This window comes from Triticum urartu, chromosome 4A (assembly GCF_056163025.1).
Source record: "Triticum urartu cultivar PI428250 chromosome 4A, HENAU_Tu73, whole genome shotgun sequence".
NCBI lineage: Eukaryota > Viridiplantae > Streptophyta > Magnoliopsida > Poales > Poaceae > Triticum > Triticum urartu.
The window spans coordinates 5,730,059-5,750,590 of NC_141876.1; the positions used below are offsets into that span (position 1 = coordinate 5,730,059).

At 45.4% G+C, this 20,532-nt stretch overlaps 1 protein-coding gene across 1 annotated transcript; it reads left to right on the forward strand.

Annotated features, from left to right (window-relative positions):
- Nucleotides 1-360: 360 nt before the first annotated feature.
- LOC125553338 (UDP-glycosyltransferase 73C3) lies at nt 361-2,190 on the forward strand. Its single transcript, XM_048717139.2, has one exon. It carries the CDS (start codon nt 431-433, stop codon nt 1,847-1,849), a length of 1,419 nt encoding a protein of 472 aa, XP_048573096.2. The 5' UTR covers nt 361-430; the 3' UTR covers nt 1,850-2,190.
- The last annotated feature ends 18,342 nt before the right edge of the window (nt 2,191-20,532 follow it).

Consider the following 20,532-nt stretch of genomic DNA (forward strand, 5'->3'; position numbering starts at 1 on the left):
AGCCAGTGGTGCTTAGACATGACGAACAACGAGGAAAAGTGATCAAGTTATTGGTCTTGCCACTCACCAAGCGTAGATCTACCAAGCGCCATGAAAGGAGAGGATGTTACTGTATTTTACAGTGGTGTTGCTGTTTTCAGCATCCTTGTATCCATCCATGGGTGTGAGTGTTTGTATCGGCTGGTTTTAGTATGTTCGGTGATGGTTGCTTTATATATAAAGCGAGAGGAAACCCTTTTTCGTTAATGGCTGGAAAGTTTGTGAGTTGGAGAGCATGAATCAGCTCAGTGGATCGCTTTATATAGTATATACACGGCATTCGCTGCAGCTCGACTTGTTGACATACAGCACACGCGCGCTTTGTATATAAATACAGCTCCATACCGGCCGTACATCTCAACTGCAGTCTATTTTTCTTGCACCGTCAACAATGGCGCCCGCGACGGCGACGGCGATAGAGACATCCATAATCCTTCCACCACACTTTGTTCTCGTCCCGCTCATCGGGCAGGGCCACACCATCCCCATGTCGGACCTTGCCTGCCTCCTCGCGGGACGCGGTGTGAGAGTGAGCCTCGTTACAACACCTGTCAACGCCGCGCGTCTACAGGGTGTAGCCGACAGGGCGCGGCGCGCCATGTTGCCCCTGGAGATAGTTGAGCTCCCGTTCCCGCCGGCCGACGACGGGCTGCCCCCTGGCAGCACCGCTGGCATCGACAGCTTCCTCCGGTTGTTCCTGGACCTCTACAGGCTGGCCGGGCCGCTCGAGGCCTATGTGCGCGCGCTGCCGTGGCGCCCCAGCTGCATCATCTCCGACGCTTGCAACCCGTGGACAGCCGGCGTCGCAAGGAGCGTCGGGGTCCCGCGGCTCTTCTTCCACGTGCCTTCCATCTTCTACTCGCTATGCGACCTGAACGTGGCAACGTATGGCAAGGGCGACCACGACACGTCGTACGTCGTGCCGGGCATGCCGATGCGCGTAGAGATGACCAAGGAGACATGGTCGTCCTCCTTCTATACCACACCCGAGTGGGAGGAGTTCACCAAGGAGGCGCGGGAGGGCATGCGCTCATCCGATGGCGCCGTGATGAACACCTTCATGGGCCTCGAGCAAGAGTTCATCACTTCCTACGAAGCGGCACTTGGCAAGCCTGTCTGGGCGCTTGGGCCCTTTTTGCTCGGTAACCGGCGGGACGAGGATGCCGTCTACCATAGCGCGGTCACCGCTTGGCTCGACAAGATGGACCAGAGCACGGTCATTTATGTCAATTTTGGCAGCTTGGTGCAGATGCCTCCCAAGCAGCTGTACGAGGTTGGACACGGCCTCGAGGACTCTGAGAAGCCGTTCCTTTGGGTGGTGAAGGAGTCTGAGACGGCGTTGCCAGAAGTGCAAGAGTGGCTCCAAGCCCTGGAGGCACGCACGGCAGGGCAGGGACTCATAGTGCATGGTTGGGCGCCTCAGCTCGCCATCATGTCGCACCACGCCGTAGGCGGCTTCATGACCCACTGTGGGTGGAACTCCCTGCTAGAGTCCATCGCGCACGGCGTGCCTGTCGTGACGTGGCCTCACTTCAGCGACCAGTTCCTCAACGAGAGGCTGGTCGTGGAAGTACTTGGGGTCGGCGTGCCCTTGATGCCATCCGGTAACAACAGGGCCGTGATGCGGGGGCACATTGCGCGAGCAGTGTCAGAGCTGATGGGTGATGGGGCTGTGGCAGAGGACAGGAGGAAAAAGTGCAAGGATTACGGGGAGAGAGCTCATGCATCCGTAGCGAAAGGAGGATCGTCGCACGAAAACCTGACGCGGCTATTACAGAGCTTCATGCCGAGTGGCAGCAAGGAACTGTAGATTATCCAACGTTTGGTTTCATCATTTTGTAGCATATAAGGCATGCATTGTGAGTTATGTCCACGACTTGGCTGTTATTTCAGCTTTCACCTAGGCCGGCTCATCGTAGTGATTTCTTCGTGGGATGGCATGGACAAACGTGATCATGATGGCGTAGTATGTCGACCGGCAAGGGGCAGTGGAATAGGTCGTAACTCAGTCATGCCCTGAAGAATAGGTCGTTTTCAGTCAACTTTAAGAGTAACCAGAAGGATACCTGCTCATTGCAGCGAGATCACTTTAGAAACTAAATTGTGTAAACAAATAGGTATGACATATAAGATACATTATGTTATCAAAATAAATATGCAAAATTCAGTTGATCATACTCGAGATGCTAAATTTAATAGAGATTGGATGAGTATGTATTGTAAATTATTTGTGTGAACAATTGGATTGTTTAAGTAAGACTGCTCACAATGAAGAATAATTTAGACTAGCAACATGCATATATCACCAGGCTATCTTACCACCTCTATAGTGGATACAACTAGAGTCATACATATGTGTAGTGTCATACAACTAGGGTCGCTAAAGTGAGCCAGAGGGCATTGTAGTCTATCCTACGCTCAGACCCACCGAACGCACCTGGTTGCCTGCTTAGTCACGCCATTCTCTACTTTACCCCATCACGTCATGCAGATGGTAAATCTTTTAATTTAGTTACTTTATTTATCTAGTTTTTTACTGGGGTGCGAAACGAGAATGAAGGGTGGAGGAGGTTGCATGCTTATGGTAAATCTTTTAGTTCTGTTACTATGTTTAGCAGTTTTTTTCTAGCGGAGGAAACAAAAACGCTACACAGATGACGCTGTTTTTTTACCACCTTGAGGTTTGAGAATGAAAAGCAGGTGACGCTGCATGTTGACAGTAACCTTTTTAGTTCTGTTACTATATGTACCAAGTTGTGTCTCTAGCATGAGTAATGTGAATGCGGGAAGGAGACGTTGCATCCTGATGGTAACTAATTTAATTTTGCTACTTTATTTAACATGTCTTTTTACAAGCGTGTAGTATAAGAGCCATGGAGTGAATGTATCAATCGGTAAAGCATCTTCTTCCATTACCATTTACTTTGTCCTTTTCATTTTACAAATGAAAAGACAGGTCTTTAGAGTTCACACATCTTAATTCGTTAATAGACATTAGCATGGTTTTACTAGAAACTGTATTGGTTAGTAAAGCATTTTCTTTCATTACATATACTTCATCCTTTTTACTACCAACTTTGTGAGCAAGGCACATATAGTAATTCGTTACTAGATATTAGCATGGTTTTACTAGGTTTAAGAGCCAACGGGCCGAACCACCCGGATCTTTTTGCTTGGTAAAGTATTTTCTTTCATTACTACATATTCTATCCATTTTACTGCCAACAATTGGTGACTTCTGAATCAGGGCATACATGGACCAGCACATACGTTGGTAACCAAAGTAATCCCGTTACTATTTGTTCAAGCAATTTTACCCTCAACTAACTAATTAGCGGGGCGTACCTTGACCAGCGCATACTATGGTAACAAAATTAATTCCGTTACTATTTCTTCACCCAGTTTTACCCTCAACAAACTAATTAGTAGGGAGAAGTGGAGCGACCCGCCAGCCTAATTAGGCCAGTGCGTACGATTACCTATTCTGCACGCTCGCTTACTTTAGCACCACGGACCCTATTTGTTATGGAACGGACTCATTTTGACTTGGTACGTGTGATGTTATGGTAATATATTATGTTACAACAATCTTCGCTTTCCTCATTAATTAAGTGCCAAATCATCTATTGTGCAAAGGTATATGTGACGTTACCAGTCCTGTTACTCCCACCATGTTGATAATAAATATAAGTGGAGATGACATGGACAATAAAAATTACATAGTGAGGTTGAATTGAGTACAAGGGACACTAGAAATAATAAAAATTACATCTAGGTTGTAGAACACCTAACGATGACTATAAGCACGGGACCGAGCCGAAGAACGAAGTATGTTTGGACTACAGAAACTCGAGTTTAGTAATATTACACAGATCCAAACACACTTGATTAAGACGTGGATTCATAGTGAGGTATGAATTGAGTCACTATTGTGAACAACAAAGAATAGTGGATGGTGCTGAAGACCAAAGTATAGAGGAAAGTCACACAAACAGAGACCGTTGCCGTCATGCATGTTGTTGATATTAGCACTATATCGTTTATTTTTTTTCGAAATGGGGATATAACCCATCCTTAGCATCTGTTGCACAGAGACCTTTTATTGCATCGTTTATCGGGATTACACTAATCACATATCACATGAGATTGAAACATGAATCAACCAACGAGAAAATGACGTCACTAAAGCTATTAGGCACGCTGTAGTTGTCTAATATGCTGACACCTAGCCCGGTAGAATATATCCCGTAGACTAACAGTATATTTCCGTCCACAATAAGGTTTGTCATTCACAAGATGATCAGATATCGGATTGGGACAAGCCACATGAACAAAACAATTAATTTGAGTCGGGTGTTACTTTGAAGAGAACTATAAGGATCAGACAAAGTACAAAAATTATGTCCGTAGCTCACGAGCCTGACAGATACGACTATAAAAGGAGAAACTGGCCGATCAAGCATATTTAGGAGTCCGTTAATTAACGAGAAAGTGGCTGGTCGGGCATTTTTAGGAGTGTGTAGTCTACCCCCGCTACATTACAGAGATCTTAGATCGATGACCCATGTTAGAAGGTTTAATTACATCAAGCCTGACACAATGAAGCCTATTAAACGAGCAAGTGGGTGGTCAGGCATATTTAGAAGTTCGTTCAAATTATGTTTAAAGCCTACCTGCGCTGGGTGCACAGATCAAACAAGACAGAAGCTTGTTCAAAAAAAAATTGACAGAAGACAGAAGGTTTAAAAACAAAGATGCCTGACAGGATGATGGTTGCCAGCAAGCAATCTAGGAGTCTGAATTTAATATGGATCAAAGCCTGCAAGCCGCTGCACGCACAGATGACAGAAGCGAATGTTTGATTAACCACACACCTGACACAGTGCAGCTTGTGAAAATGAGCATCTCGCCTGTCCACCGGTGCTTGCATGCTGAGATGGAGAAGACCGGAAGTTTAATTTCGCACAAGTAGACCCCAGAAGTGGTACCTTTTTTTTCTTTTTCTTCATAGTCGAACTCGTGCTACCTGCACGCGCACGCGAGCCATCAAAATCCACGTACGGCCGTTGAGCTAGCTTGATATCATGCACGCTCGTATACCAAAGTCAAGGGTGTGTGCAGCGTACGCACGCATGCGTTTGTTGTGGTTGCGCGCACGTACGTACGCGTCGTTTCCTCTTTTTTTTTGACTGATGGATGATTTGATATGAGGGGAGTGTGCATTGCTATGGATCCATGCCAACGTGATTTGAGCAGATGTTCAAATTAGCGGCGACCCATGGAGGCGAATATGGCCACCGTTTCGGCACCAACGCCACACGGATGACGCGCCACATAAACGGTTCCTACGGCACAGCCAGGGTCGCATCATGTGGTGGTCACCACTTCCTCGCGAGGCCGCGGCCGATCGCGCGCCAAGATCCACCGCCCCCGGATCCGAGCGCCATTTGGGCAATGGATTCCTGCCGGCTCGCTCCTCCAGGAGCGTCGAAGAGCAGCGCAGACGGCCATCTGCCCCTTAGGGCACCAAGGGATGACCTCCCAATCCACCGATCCCGACATCTCAGAGTCAGATCCAATGGCCGTGTAACTCCGTTGTATTTTCCCACCAAAATGTTTCGTATCTAGCCCAAATTTCATGTTGACATATTTCAGATTTTCGCTCCCGCGATTAGGCCCAAACTATAGAAATATTTTGGGATCGTTCCCGATTCATGACTTCTCATGTAAATAAAAAACTCTAACCTAATCTAGCCGCGATGGGTTCAATGCAATAGGCCTGAATAGTTTGTGTCCAACTCCCTCTCATGTTCCTGTCTGAATTCCGTGCCTAAATATTTTCGGGTCTGACTCTCGTCCCCATTCACGCCCATGCCTCGGCCTGTAGCTGAGCTCCTTCCCTGCGCCGCATCACCTCCAATAGTGTCTCAAGCACGCCGCCGCCTGTGGATTTCGTTGTCAGCAAGCATCAAGCGCCCCGCACCACGCCTTGTCTTCTCCCTCTCCTCCTCTCCTTTCTTCCATCCCCTTCCTCCTGCTGACCCGTTGTCATGCCTCCTACGCTAGTCAACGCTGTTGCCTGGGACATGCATCTCTATCGTCGAGCTTTCTCACCTAGGAGTGTAGCATATCCTCTACTCGCCGCTGTTTTGCCAACTGATCAATGGTAAACAGATGCATGCTTGTGGATTATGCATGCGAAAGGCGACGCGAACCAAAGCCGAACACCGATACTAGCAAATAGTGGGTTTGGAATTGTGAGGTGATGTCAAAACACAGTATGGGAGGCAACATTGTATTTACAGGGGTTAGATTTTATGTGTTGTTCAGTGAAGTACAATGTTGTTATTGTTTTAATGATATCACTTCATAGAGCTCAAAGATTCAAATGGTTCATAAATCAAATGTTTTAGTCAAAATATTTAAGCATTTCAAATTTTGAAGGTAAAGATTAAATGCATGACAGGTGGACCACCGCATAGGTCAGTGGCACGTCCACGCAGTTTGGAATTCATGAACTACATAGTGTAGGAGGCCGATCCCTCCATCTTCAGTGTATGATTTTTGAAAGAGGGCACCGCGAGTGAAATGGCGTGTCTCTCCCTGATGTACTGACCTTGCCATTACCACGTGATTGTCCATGAAAACCTAGAACTGCACCATGCAATATGTTTGACGCCCCGATCACATGCATGTCGGTGTCCTTTTGTCTAGTATCATCCCAAATTTGGTCCATTATGTGTATTTATTTGCAATTCACTTCCTCCACTTCTTGGAGTTCTTTTATTCATGCACATGGTGGTTGCTAAAGTATATTTATTAGTCCCTTGTGTTGCTACATTGTGATGTCTAATTTCACATAAAATAATGGAGGACAAGATGAAAATACCTTGTATTGATGCGTAGGAAAAGTTGACCTTGAGTTTAGGCATAGTTGAAGATGCGTGAATGGTGAAGAAGCAACATAAAATTATAGCTATTATGCAACCACTTAAAAACAAGTGTTCTACAGCTCCCCAAACTTATAGGAGCGGTCAACTTGATCTGTTATGAGTTCGGGCTCGGCACATGTACTGTTCGGATTGACAACGCTCGACTCTTGTTCCTTGGGCGAGTGAGGATCTTCTCGCCCACTTGGTAGTTCGACGGTCGCGGCGGCAAAGGACTCAAAGATTGTCCGACCCATGGCTTGCTCTTCGTAGGAACATTTTGTCCATTGGGCAATTAATGTATTGTCCGTCATGCATTAATGAACAATTAATGTATCGTTGACTGTTAAAAAGACCCAAACCATTAATGCCGCTTCACTTCTGATTCAGATCCGAGGATGTCACTCTTTGCTTGAGATATCATGTCAAGAACGACTTGTTTAAGAAAATCAAAATACGATGAATATTGTTATAGATGGAGTCCAGTCCAGTTTTTACAAAGCAGTAACGTTTTACAACTCTACTTTAAACTCAGAGGTAGGCGATGACTATGGAGTGTTTGGGCCAGGAAAGACCCACACCATGAACATGCAAGATGCGTTTGGTAGGCTGTATTAGGTCCAACCAGGCCCGAGCGGGCAGTTTTCAGCCCGTTTAGTTGCCTAGGCTGCATATAAAACCTGGCCCGCACGAACCTCAAAGTAGGTCTAGGCCTGGCTCTATAGGAACGGCCGAAATAGAGGAAGGCCATGGAAAATATGTTCTAGAACAAACTTGATGGGTCCATACATGTTAAGAACGTTAGCAGATTGGGGATGTTTATCTTACATTTGTATTTCTTCCACCCACGTCTATTATTACACAAGTCTTCTTAAACAGATGGACCAACGGTAGGAGTCTTCCTTTTTTTTCAAGGCCTTTCTTTCCTCTCTCCCAAGGCGAGCACATGGATTTGCCTCCCCTCCGCCTGTCACTCTAGCGGTCAGTGGCTGGGAGAAGAATCCTGGTGTCTCGACTCCGCTATTAGATCGATAGGGTTTTAGTCCTTGCAGGGGCGTCGTTTCGATGGATGGCGGCGCTCCTTCTTCGAGTCAGTCTTCTGGGCTCTGATCCTCCTCATGTTTGCCCGTTGGGACTAATTAGAAGGAGCTCGTACGTAGATTCCTTCCAGCTTCTTGGGGCGGCGAGGTTAGAGTTTCTCATCATGCGTACGCAATGTCGATATTTGGTGTCGGGTTCTTAAGATCAATTCAAAGATTCAAAGGGGACAACTGCAGCTTCGGGCTGGTCCTTAGGGCACGCGCATGAAGACTTCCTATCAGTCATCGACAAGGTCAAGACGGCTCCAGTATGGACCTTGATGTCAATGGTCGTTCGGTGGTCCATGGACCTTGATGTGATTTTTAATATGTTTGAGGTGCTTTATTATGTTCGGTGGTCCAACGGTAGATGTTCCATGTGAATGATGTTCACGTCAATGGTGTGGCGGTTTTCTGGAAGGAAACGGAGAGAATAGGGTAAGTAGAAGGATAATTGGGGGTGCCTTGACTATGTTTTTTTGCAGGTGTGCCTTGACTATGTTTTTTTTTTGCGAGAAACATCCAAACTATTCATCTTCAATCATGGTAGTACAACAACCACTAGAAATAATAAGAATTACATCCAAATCCGTAGACCACATAGCAATGACTACAAGCACTGAAGCAAGCCGAAGACCAAAGTATGTTTGGACTACAGAAACTCTAGTTTTAGTAATATTACACAGATCCGAACACACTTGATTAAGACGTGGATTCATAGTGAGGTATGAATTGAGTCATTATGGTGAACAACAAAGGATAATGGACGATACTGAAGACCAAAGTATAGAGGAAAGTCACACAAATAGAGACCGTTGTCGTTATGCATGTTGCTGAGATTAACACTATATCTTTCTTTTTTTGAAATGGGCATATAATCCGGCCTTTGCATCTGTTGAACAGAAGCCTTTTATTGCATCGTTTAGTAGCTAGTATCAGGATTACACTAATCCAGTATTTGTCTTGTATGCTGCCACCTAGCCCGGCGGAATATATCCCGTAGACTAAGAACTATATTTCCATCCACAATAAGGTTTGTCATTCACAAGATGATCACATATCGGATTGGGACAAGCCACATGAATAAAATGATTAATTTGAGTCAGACGTTACTTATATTTGTAGAGAACTATAAGGTTCAGAGTAACTACAAAAATTATGTTTGTAGCTCACTAGCCTGACAGAATATACGACTATAAAACAAGAAAGTGGCTTGTCAAGCATATTTAGGAGTCCGTTAATTAATTAAGGTGTAAGCCGACCCACGCTGCATTGCCGATAGAAAGTGGCTGGTCGGGCATTTTTTGGAGTCTGTAGTCTACCCCCGCTACATTACAGAGATCCTAGATCGATGACCCATGATATAAGGTTTAATTACACTCAAGCCTGACACAATGAAGGCTTTTAAACGAGCAAGTGGCTGGTCAGGCATATTTAGAAGTTCGTTCAAATTATGTTTAAAGCCTACCTGCGCTGGGTGCACAGATCAAACAAGACAGAAGCTTGTTCAAAAAAAAATTGACAGAAGACAGAAGGTTTAAAAACAAAGATGCCTGACAGGATGATGGTTGCCAGCAAGCAATCTAGGAGTCTGAATTTAATATGGATCAAAGCCTGCAAGCCGCTGCACGCACAGATGACAGAAGCGAATGTTTGATTAACCACACACCTGACACAGTGCAGCTTGTGAAAATGAGCATCTCGCCTGTCCACCGGTGCTTGCATGCTGAGATGGAGAAGACCGGAAGTTTAATTTCGCACAAGTAGACCCCAGAAGTGGTACCTTTTTTTTCTTTTTCTTCATAGTCGAACTCGTGGTACCTGCAGGCGCACGCGAGCCATCAAAATCCACGTACGGCGGTCGAGCTAGCTTGATATCATGCACGCTCGTATACCAAAGTCAAGGGTGTGTGCAGCGTACGCACGCATGCGTTTGTTGTGGTTGCGCGCACGTACGTACGCGTCGTTTCCTCTTTTTTTTTTTGACTGATGGATGATTTGATATGAGGGGAGTGTGCATTGCTATGGATCCATGCCAACGTGATTTGAGCAGATGTTCAAATTAGCGGCGACCCATGGAGGCGAATATGGCCACCGTTTCGGCACCAACGCCACACGGACGAGGCGCCAGATCAAACATGACAGTAGCTTGGTGCACAGATCAAACATGACAGTAGCTTGTTCAAAAAAAATGACAGAAGACAGAAGGTTTAATAACAAAGAAGCCTGACAGTGTGATGGTTGCCAACAAGCAATTGGCGGGTCAGGCATATCTAGGAGTCTGAACTTAATATGGATCAAAGCCTGCAAGCCGCTGCAGGCACATATGACAGAAGCGAATGTTTGATTAACCACAAACCTGACACAGTGCAACTTGTGAAATGAGCATGTCGCCTATCCACCGGTGCTTGCATGCTGAGATGGCGAAGACCGGAAGTTTAATTCCGCACAAGATTACCCCAGAATTTTGACGCATTGGTATAAACAAACATAGCGCAGGCCGCCGCCCGAATTTAATTTCCCACAGGTATGGAACGCTTGAGTCTGCTTAAATCGGTGGTGTCAGGGATGGATGTAGCCAACGCTTGTAGATAGAATATTATGTATTTCCCTCTGCCATGAAAATTTATGTCTCCGATCATATGTATCTTTTTTGCAGGATACAAACATGATTACTAATTTTGTAATTTGCACATAAACACACAATGACAAATTTTTGACAACTGTCAATTCAAATTTGGCTGTCAAATTACATATAAAATCGTATGAGTTAATATCTCATTTGGTTAGACCTAAGTTATATCTGAATTTTAGCCTTAGAAGAGTTTGGTCTTGATGCACATGGACTGGGAAAATCAATATGTTTTTTTTGCTGGTGGAAAAATCAATATGTTGCCCGAAATTTTTATCTAAAAAACGTATAGCTAAACTAAACCAAAAATATAGATATATATATATCATCTAAGCACATGTAACTATTGTTACTAACTACTACTGTTTTTGGCATTATCACATCAACACAGATTGGTAGTATGTGTATACCTTCAGAGATAATCTAGTGATAAGTTCCCTTTTTTTTTCTTTTTTTCGAAAAGGGGAGTTATCCCGGCCTCTGCATCGGAACGATGCATGCGGCCATCTTATTAAAACAAATAGATAGGTTCCAACAAGGTCTTACAAGTCCCGAACTGAAAAAAAGGCTCACGCAGAACCTAAAAGGCTAGAACAACAAACTAGCCATAAAAGGGATGCCACAACCGGCTGGCTAAAAACAGATAGGGAAACTAATTGCCTATCCTATTACATGACCGTCATCCAAACCGGTTGAAGATATTCCGAGCTACCATCTCCCAACGGATAGACCCAGTAACCAAATGCTCTCTGGCCTCCATCGGAGTGAGTAGCGACCACGAACGAATCAAGGCAGTGGCCCGGAAGATAAGCTCACTACTAGGAAAAGGGCTATAGATAGGATTGATACTAATGGCGCACCAGGGAAGTAGTGCGCCACTACTATATACTAATGACGCACCTATTGGTGATGTGTCATTAGTGTGGAAGACACTAATGGCGCACCAGAAACAGGGTGCGCCACTAGTATTAATTTCTTTTTTCCATTTTCCATACATACTAATGGCGCATCAGGTCGACAATGCGCCATTACTAGTTCTAACTAGTAATGGCGCACCAGGCAGAGAGTGCGCCATTACTGTAATTTTTTTCTTATTCTTTTTTTTTTGTAAAACTACTAATGGCGCACCGTTTCACAGTGCGCCATTACTAGTTTAAACTAGTAATGGCGCACTATTACACGGTGCGCCATTAGTATATATTTATATTTTTTACTTTTTTGCAAAACTTCTAATGGCACACCACCTGCAGGTGCGCCATTAGTAACCAGGGTTACTAATGGCGCATTTCCTTGTGGTGCGCCATTAGTAACCTGGGACCCCAACAAGATATTTTGGACAGCCCCACACCTACCCACTCACTTTCCCCACTTCATTCCCTCCACCTCCTTCTCCAAGTTTTCGGCTGCCTCCTCCTCCTCACCTCATTTCCACCATAAATTCATCAAAATTAAGTGGTGAAATTACCTTTTTTTTGATAGGTAAGTAAGGGGAAAGCTATCTTCATCATGTAGATCTACTTTTTTTCTCCCTAACTCGCTCCAACAACATGCACATGCACTTTTTGTGGCCTACCTAGATCTATGTATGTTTGTGGTGTTCCATGTGTTTGTGGTGTTGCATATATGTTTGTGTTTGAAGGTACCGGTATTTGAAATGCGATAGTTGCCAATATTTTGCCGGAATGTTTTGATTCATTTCCGTTTCAGCGAGAATTTTGGCACTATGCATTCTTTTTGGTCCTATTTTTAGGGAAGGTCATGCCAAATTTTTTCTTGGTTCTAAAATATCGTTTTGCTCTTACCCCACAGGCGACCATGGTCCGCACGATGACTGAAGGCATCATGAATAGGTTTTTGAGCTCCGCGAAGGCCGAGATGCTTCAAAAGAACGAGACGGAGATAAGATGTCTGTGTCGAAGATGCAAGCTGAAGAGCCTTATTGCGGACCCGAATTCCGGGCAGGTGCGGGACCACCTCCTCTTGCGTGGTTTCATGGATGGCTATCGGTGGCAAGGTGATGAAGATGACTATGAAGTCGTCCATGGCCGGGGCCGGGCAAGAAATGAGGAAGGGCAACAAGACAAGTACCACCGCGGCAAGGGCGGGCGGGAAGACGAATAATCTCCAGGACATGATCACGACGGTGATGCTGTACACAGTCATCATGTAGAAGATGTCGTACATGATGATGAGGAAGATCAAGACGAAGGGCATAATCATGAAGATGAAGATGCCGGAGCAGACGACGATGGAGGCTCGGTGCGGGACCCTCATATTCAAGAGCTGCTTCTCAAGCAGACGGATAACGCAAGAGCTGCCGCCCGAGAGAAAGCCAAGATGGATCAACTGGAGATAGACGCGGTTACTCCATTGTATGAGGGATGCAGGCCCGAGGATACCCGCCTGAAAGTAACGCTCATGGCTCTGGAGATGAAGGTAAAACACAAAATGACCGACGCATGCTTCGACGAGAACATGTCATTCTGGCATGAACGTCTTCCCAAGGGGAACAAGTGCCCGACCAGTTTCGAGGAGGCGAAGAAAATCGTGTGTCCTCTGGATTTACCGCACGTGAAATACCATGTGTGCATGAACAATTGTATCATTTATCGGGACGAGCACGCGGAGTCTACCATATGTCCGGTGTGCGGCGTCACTTGATACAAGAAGAGGAAGAAAGCTCCTCGAAAATCGGTGTGGTACTTTCCGATCACTCCTCGTCTGCAGCGGTATTTCGCGGACCCTAAGGTAGCAAAGCTCCTGCGTTGGCACGCGGATAGGGAGGAGAAGAAGCGGGAAGATGACGGAAATGATCCGGAGATAAATAAAAAAGACAAGATGCTGAGTCACCCTAAGGATGCGAGCCAGTGGCAAGCGTTGAATTTCGAATACCCAGAATTTGGGAAGGATCCAAGGAACATCATGCTGGGCGCAAGCACCGATGGAGTCAATCCGTTTGGCAGCCAGAGAAGCACACATAGCACCTGGCCTGTGTTTGTGTGGATGTACAACCTTCCCCCCTGGTTGTGCATGAAGAGGAAGTACATTCACATGAGTATGCTAATTGAAGGGCTGAAACAACCAGGGAACGACATCAATCTGTATCTGGGGCTGCTGAAGGAGGAGCTAGACACGCTGTGAAAAACGCCAGCCAATACGTGGGACGCCGCAGAGAAAGAATATTTCCCTATGAGAGCCGCACTGCTCATGACGGTGCACGACTATCTCGGTTACGGATATCTCGCGGGGCAGGTAGTCCACGGATTTTCTGGATGCGTAAGGTGCATGGATGACACAACGTATCGCCAGCTAGATAGAGATCCCGGGTCTTCGAAAACCGTGTTCATGGGACATCGAAGGTGGCTTCGCGATGATGACCCGTGGAGGAAACGCAAGGATCTGTTCGATGGTGAAACCGAACCCCGAAAACGCCCGTGTACGAGGAGCGGCGAGGAAATAGACGAGCTGTTGAAAAATTGGAAAGACGGCCCACTGCCGGGAAAGAAGCAAAAGGCGCCAGAGCCGGGAAAGAAGCGAAAGGCACCAGAGCCGCTGCTGAAGGTATGGAAAACGAGGTTTGTTTTCTGGGACTTGCCGTACTGAAAGATCCACTGTGTGCCTCACAGCCTTGATGTCATGCATATCACGAAGAACGTGTGCGAGAGTCTGCTTGGTACCCTGCTCAACATGCCAGAGAGGACCAAAGATGGGCCGAAAGCAAGGGCAGACTTGAAATCAATGGGCATCAGGCAGGAGCTTCACGCTAATGATAATGAGGCGAAGCAGGACACAGAAAGTCATCGCAAAGTCAAAAAGGCCAAGAAGACTGGAAATGACTACCCTCCCGCGTGCTTCACTCTAAGTCAGGAGGAGATCGAGCAGTTTTTCACCTGCCTCCTAGGAGTAAAACTTCCTTACGGTTACGCGGGGAAGATAAGCAGATACCTAGACCCAGCGAAGCAGAAGTTCAGCGGGATGAAGTCTCACGACTGTCATGTGCTGATGACGCAGATACTTCCAGTTGCAATCCGTGGGATCATGGACGCGCACGTCCGTGAAACGCTATTTGGCCTATGCAAGTTTTTCGACGCCATCTCTCGGAAGTCGATTGGCGTGAGGCAACTCAGAAGGCTACAGGAAGAGATCGTGGTGATACTATGCGATCTTGAGATTGTTGGGAACGTAGTAGAAATTCAAAATTTTCCTACGTGTCACCAAGATCTATCTAGGGAGAGACTAGCAACGAGGGGAAGGAGAGTGCATCTACATACCCTTGTAGATCGCTAAGCGGAAGCATTCAAGTGAACGGGGTTGATGGAGTCGTACTCGTCGTGATTCAAATCACCGATGACCAAGTGCCGAACGCACGGCACCTCTGCGTTCAACACACGTGCAGCCCGGTGACGTCTCCCACGCCTTGATCCAGCAAGGAGAGAGGGAGAGGTTGAGGAAGACTCCATCCAGTAGCAGCACAATGGCGTGGTGGTGATGGAGGAGCGTGGCAATCCTGCAGGGCTTCGCCAAGCACCACAGAAGAGGAGGGAGAGAGAGATGCAGGGCTGCACCAACGAGAGATCGAATCACGTGTTATGGGCAGCACTATGCCTCATATATATAGGGAAGGGGAGGGGCTGCGCCCCCTCTAGGGTTCTCACCCCTAGGGGGGGGCGGCAGCCCTAGATGGGGAGCAAGGGGGCGGCCAAGAGGGGATGGGAGAGGGAGGCGCACCAATATGGGCCCTAAGGCCCATATCCCATTAGGGTTTGCCCCCTCTCCATCTCTTAGGCACATGGGCCTTAGTGGGGCTGGTGCCCTTGGCCCATGTAGGCCAAGGAACACTCCCTATAGCCCATGTGGCCCCCTAGGGCAGGTGGCCCCACTTGGTGGACCCCCGGGACCGTCCCGGTGGTCCCGGTACGTTACCGATAAACCCCGAAACTCTTCCGGTGACCAAAACAGGACTTCCCATATATAAATCTTTACCTCCGGACCATTCCGGAACTCCTCGTGACGTCCGGGATCTCATCCGGGACTCCGAACAACATTCGGTAACCACATACAAGCTTCCTTTATAACCCTAGCGTCATCGAACCTTAAGTGTGTAGACCCTACGGGTTCGGGAGACATGCAGACATGACCGAGACGTTCTCCGGTCAATAACCAACAGCGGGATCTGGATACCCATGTTGGCTCCCACATGTTCCACGATGATCTCATCGGATGAACCACGATGTCAAGGACTTAATCAATCCCGTATTCAATTCCCTTTGTCTAGCGGTACGATACTTGTCCGAGATTCGAGCGTCGGTATCCTGATACCTTGTTCAATCTCGTTACCGGCAAGTCTCTTTACTCGTTCCGTAACACATCATCCCGTGATCAACTCCTTGATCATATTGTGCACATTATGATGATGTCCTACCGAGTGGGCCCAGAGATACCTCTCCGTTTACACGGAGTGACAAATCCCAGTCTCGATTCGTGCCAACCCAACAGACACTTTCGGAGATACCTGTAGTGCACCTTTATAGTCACCCAGTTACGTTGTGACGTTTAGTACACCCAAAGCATTCCTACGGTATCCGGGAGTTGCACAATCTCATGGTCTAAGGAAATGATACTTGACATTAGAAAAGCTTTAGCATACGAACTACATGATCTTGTGCTAGGCTTAGGATTGGGTCTTGTCCATCACATCATTCTCCTAATGATGTGATCCCGTTATCAACGACATCCAATGTCCATGGTCAGGAAACCGTAACCATCTATTGATCAACGAGCTAGTCAACTAGAGGCTTACTAGGGACATGGTGTTGTCTATGTATCCACACATGTATCTGAGTTTCCTATCAATACATCTAGCATGGATAATAAACAATTATCATGAACAAGGAAATATAATAATAATCAATTTATTATTGCCTCTAGGGCATATTTCCAACAGTCTCCCACTTGCACTAGAGTCAATAATCTAGTTCACATCTCCATGTGATTAACACTCACAGGTCACATCGCCATGTGACCAACATCCAAAGAGTTTACTAGAGTCAATAATCTAGTTCACATCACTATGTGATTAACACTCAATGAGTTCTGGGTTTGATCATGTTGCTTGTGAGAGAGGTTTTAGTCAACGGGTCTGAATCTTTCAGATCCGTATGTACTTCACAAGTTTCTTATGTCATTTTGTAGATGCAACTACTACGCTACATTTGGAGCTATTCCAAATAACTGTTCTACTATACGAATCCAGTTTACTACTCAGAATAATCTGGATTAGTGTCAAAGTTTGCATCGGCGTAACCCTTTACGACGAACTCTTTTACCACCTCCATAATCGAGAAAATTGCTTAGTCCACTAGTTACTAAGGATAACTTTGACCGCTGTCTTGTGATCCATTCTTGGATCGCTCTTGTACCCCTTGACTGACTCATGGCAAGGCACACTTCAGGTGCGGTACACAGCATAGCATACTGTAGAGATCCTATGATAAAAGCATAGGGGACGACCTTCGTCCTTTCTCTCTATTCTACCGTGGTCGAGCTTTAAGTCTTAACTTCATACCTTACAACTCAGGCAAGAACTCCTTCTTTGGCTGATCCATCTTGAACACCTTCAAGATCACGTCAAGGCATGTGCTCATTTGAAAGTACTATTAAGCGTTTTGATCTATCCTTATAGATCTTGATGCTCAATGCTCAAGTAGCTTAATCCAGGCTTTCCATTGAAAAACACTTTCCAAATAACCCTATATGCTTTCCAGAAATTCTACGTCATTTCCGATCAACAACATATATTCATCAGAAATTCTATAGTGCTTCCACTCACTTCTTTGGAAATACAAGTTTCTCATAAACTTTGTATACACCCAAAATCTTTGATCATCATCAAAGCATACATTCCAACTCCGAGATGCTTACTCCAGTCCTCAGAAGGATTGCTGGAGCTTTGCATACTTATTAGCATATTTCAGGATAGACAAAACCTTCCGGTTGTATCACATACAACCTTTCCTCAAAAATCGTTGAGGAAACAATGTTTTGACATCCTATCTGCAAGATTTCATAAATGATGCAGTAATTGCTAATATAATTCCAACAGACTCTTAGCATCGCTATGAGTGAGAAAGTCTCACCGCAGTCAACTCCTTGAACTTGTCGGGAAACTTCTTAACGACAAGTCGAGCTTTCTTAATGGTGATACTTACCATCATTGTCCGTCTTCCTTTTAAAATCCATATGTACCTAACAGCCTTACGACCATCAAGTAGTTCTACCAAAGTCTACACTTTGTTTTCATACATGGATCCTCTCTCGGATTTTATGGCCTCGAGCCATTTATCAGAATACGGGCCCACCATCGCTTCTCCATAGCTCGTAGGTTCATTTTTGTCTAGCAACATGACTTCCAAGACAGGATTACGTACCACTCTGAAGTAGTATGCATCCTTGTCATCCGACGAGGTTTGGGAGTGACTTGATCCGAAGTCTCATGATCAATATCATAAGCTTCCACTTCAATTGGTGTAGGTGCCACAGGAACAACTCTTTGTGCCCTGCTATACACTAGTTGAAGTGACGGTTCAATAACCTCATCAAGTCTCCACCATCCTCCCACTCAATTCTTTCGAGAGAAACTTTTCCTCGAGAAAGGACCCGATTCTAGAAACAATCCCTTATTGCTTTCGGATCTGAGACAGGAGGTATACCCAACTGTTTTGGGTGTCCTATGAAGATGCATTTATCCGCTTTGGGTTCGAGCTTATCAGCCTGATATTTTTCAAATAAGCGTCGCAGCCCCAAACTTTTAAGAAACGACAACTTAGGTTTCTCCAAACCATAGTTCAAACGGTTTCGTCTCAACGGAATTTCGTGGTGCCATATTAAAGTGAGTGCGGTTGTCTCTAATGCCTAACCCATAAACTATCGTGGTAATTCGATAAGAGACATCATGGTATGCATCATATCCAATAGGGTGCAGTTATGATGTTCGGACACACCATCACACTATGGTGTTCCAGGCTGTATCAGTTGTGAAACAATTTCCACAATGTCTTAATTCTGTGCCAAACTCGTAATTCAGATATTCATCTCCATGATCATATCATAGATATTTTATCCTCTTGTCACGACGATCTTTCAACTTCACCCTGAAATTACTTGAACCTTTCAATAATTCAGACTCGTGATTCATCAAGTAAATGTACTCAACATCTACTCAAATCATCTGTGAAGAAAGAACATAACGATATCCACTACATGCCTCAACACTCATTGGACTGCACACATCAAAATGTATTACTTCCAACAAGTTGCTTTCTTGTTCCACTTTACTGAAATCGAGGCTTTCAGTCATCTTGCCCATGTGGTATGATTTGCATGTCTCAAGTGATTCAAAATCAAGTGAGTCCAAAGATCCATCAACATGGAGCTTCTTCATGCGTTTTATACCGATATGACTTACGTGGTAGTGCCACAGGTAGGTGGTACTATCATTACTATCTTTTGGCATAAACATGTGTATCACTACGATCGAGATTCAATAAACCATTCATTTCAGGTGCAAGACCATTGAAGGTATTATTCAAATAAACAGAGTAACCATTATTCTCCTTAAATGAATAACCGTATTGCGATAGACATAATCCAATCACGTCTATGCTCAACGTAAACACCAATCTCGATGGTAGAGGGAGCGTGTGATGCTTGATCATATCAACATTGGAAACACTTCCAACACATGTCGTCAGCTCACCTTTAGTTAGACTCCGTTTTATTCCGTAGCTTTTATTTCGAGTTACTAACACTTAGCAACCGAACCGGTATCTAATACCCTGGTACTACTAGGAGTACTAGTAAAGTACACATCAACACAATGTATATCCAATATACTTCTATCGACCTTGCCAGCCTTCTCATCTACCAAGTATCTAGGGTAATTCTGCTCCAGTGGCTGTTCCCCTTATTACAGAAGCACTCAGTCTCGGGTTTGGGTTCAACCTTGGGTTTCTTCACTAGAGCAGCAGCTGATTTGCCGTTTCATGAAGTATCCCTTCTTGCCCTTGCCCTTCTTGAAACTAGTGGTTTCACCAACCATCAACAATTGATGCTCCTTCTTGATTTCTACTTTCGTGGTGTCAAACATCGCGAATATCTCAAGGAACATCATATATGTCCCTGATATGTTATAGTTCATCACGAAGCTCTAGCAGCTTGGTGGTAATGACTTCGGAGAACCATCACTATCTTATCTGGAAGATCAACTCCCACTTGATTCAAATGATTGTTGTACTCAGACAATCTGAGCACAAGCTCAACAATTGAGCTTTTCTCCCTTAGTTTGCAGGCTAAGAAAATCGTCGGAGGTCTTATACCTCTTGCCGTGAGCACGAGCCTGAAATCCCAATTTCAGCCCTCGAAACATCTCATATGTTTCGCAATGTTTCAAAAACCGTCTTCGGTGCCTCAACTCTAAACCGTTTAACTGAACTATCATGTAGTTATCAAAACGTGTATGTCAGATGTTCGCAACATCCACAGACAACGTTCGAGGTTCAGCACACTGAGCGGTGCATTAAGGACATAAGCCTTCTATGAAGCAATGAGGACAATCCTCGGTTTACGGACCTAGTCCGCATAATTGCTACTATCAACTTTCAACTAAATTTTCTCTAGGAACATATCTAAACAGTAGAACTGAAGCGCGAGCTACGACATAATTTGCAAAGATCTTTTGACTATGTTCAGGATAATTAAGTTCATCTTATGAACTACCACTCAGATAGACATCCCCCTAGTCATCTAAGTGATTACATGATCCGAGTCAACTAGGCCGTGTCCGATCATCACGTGA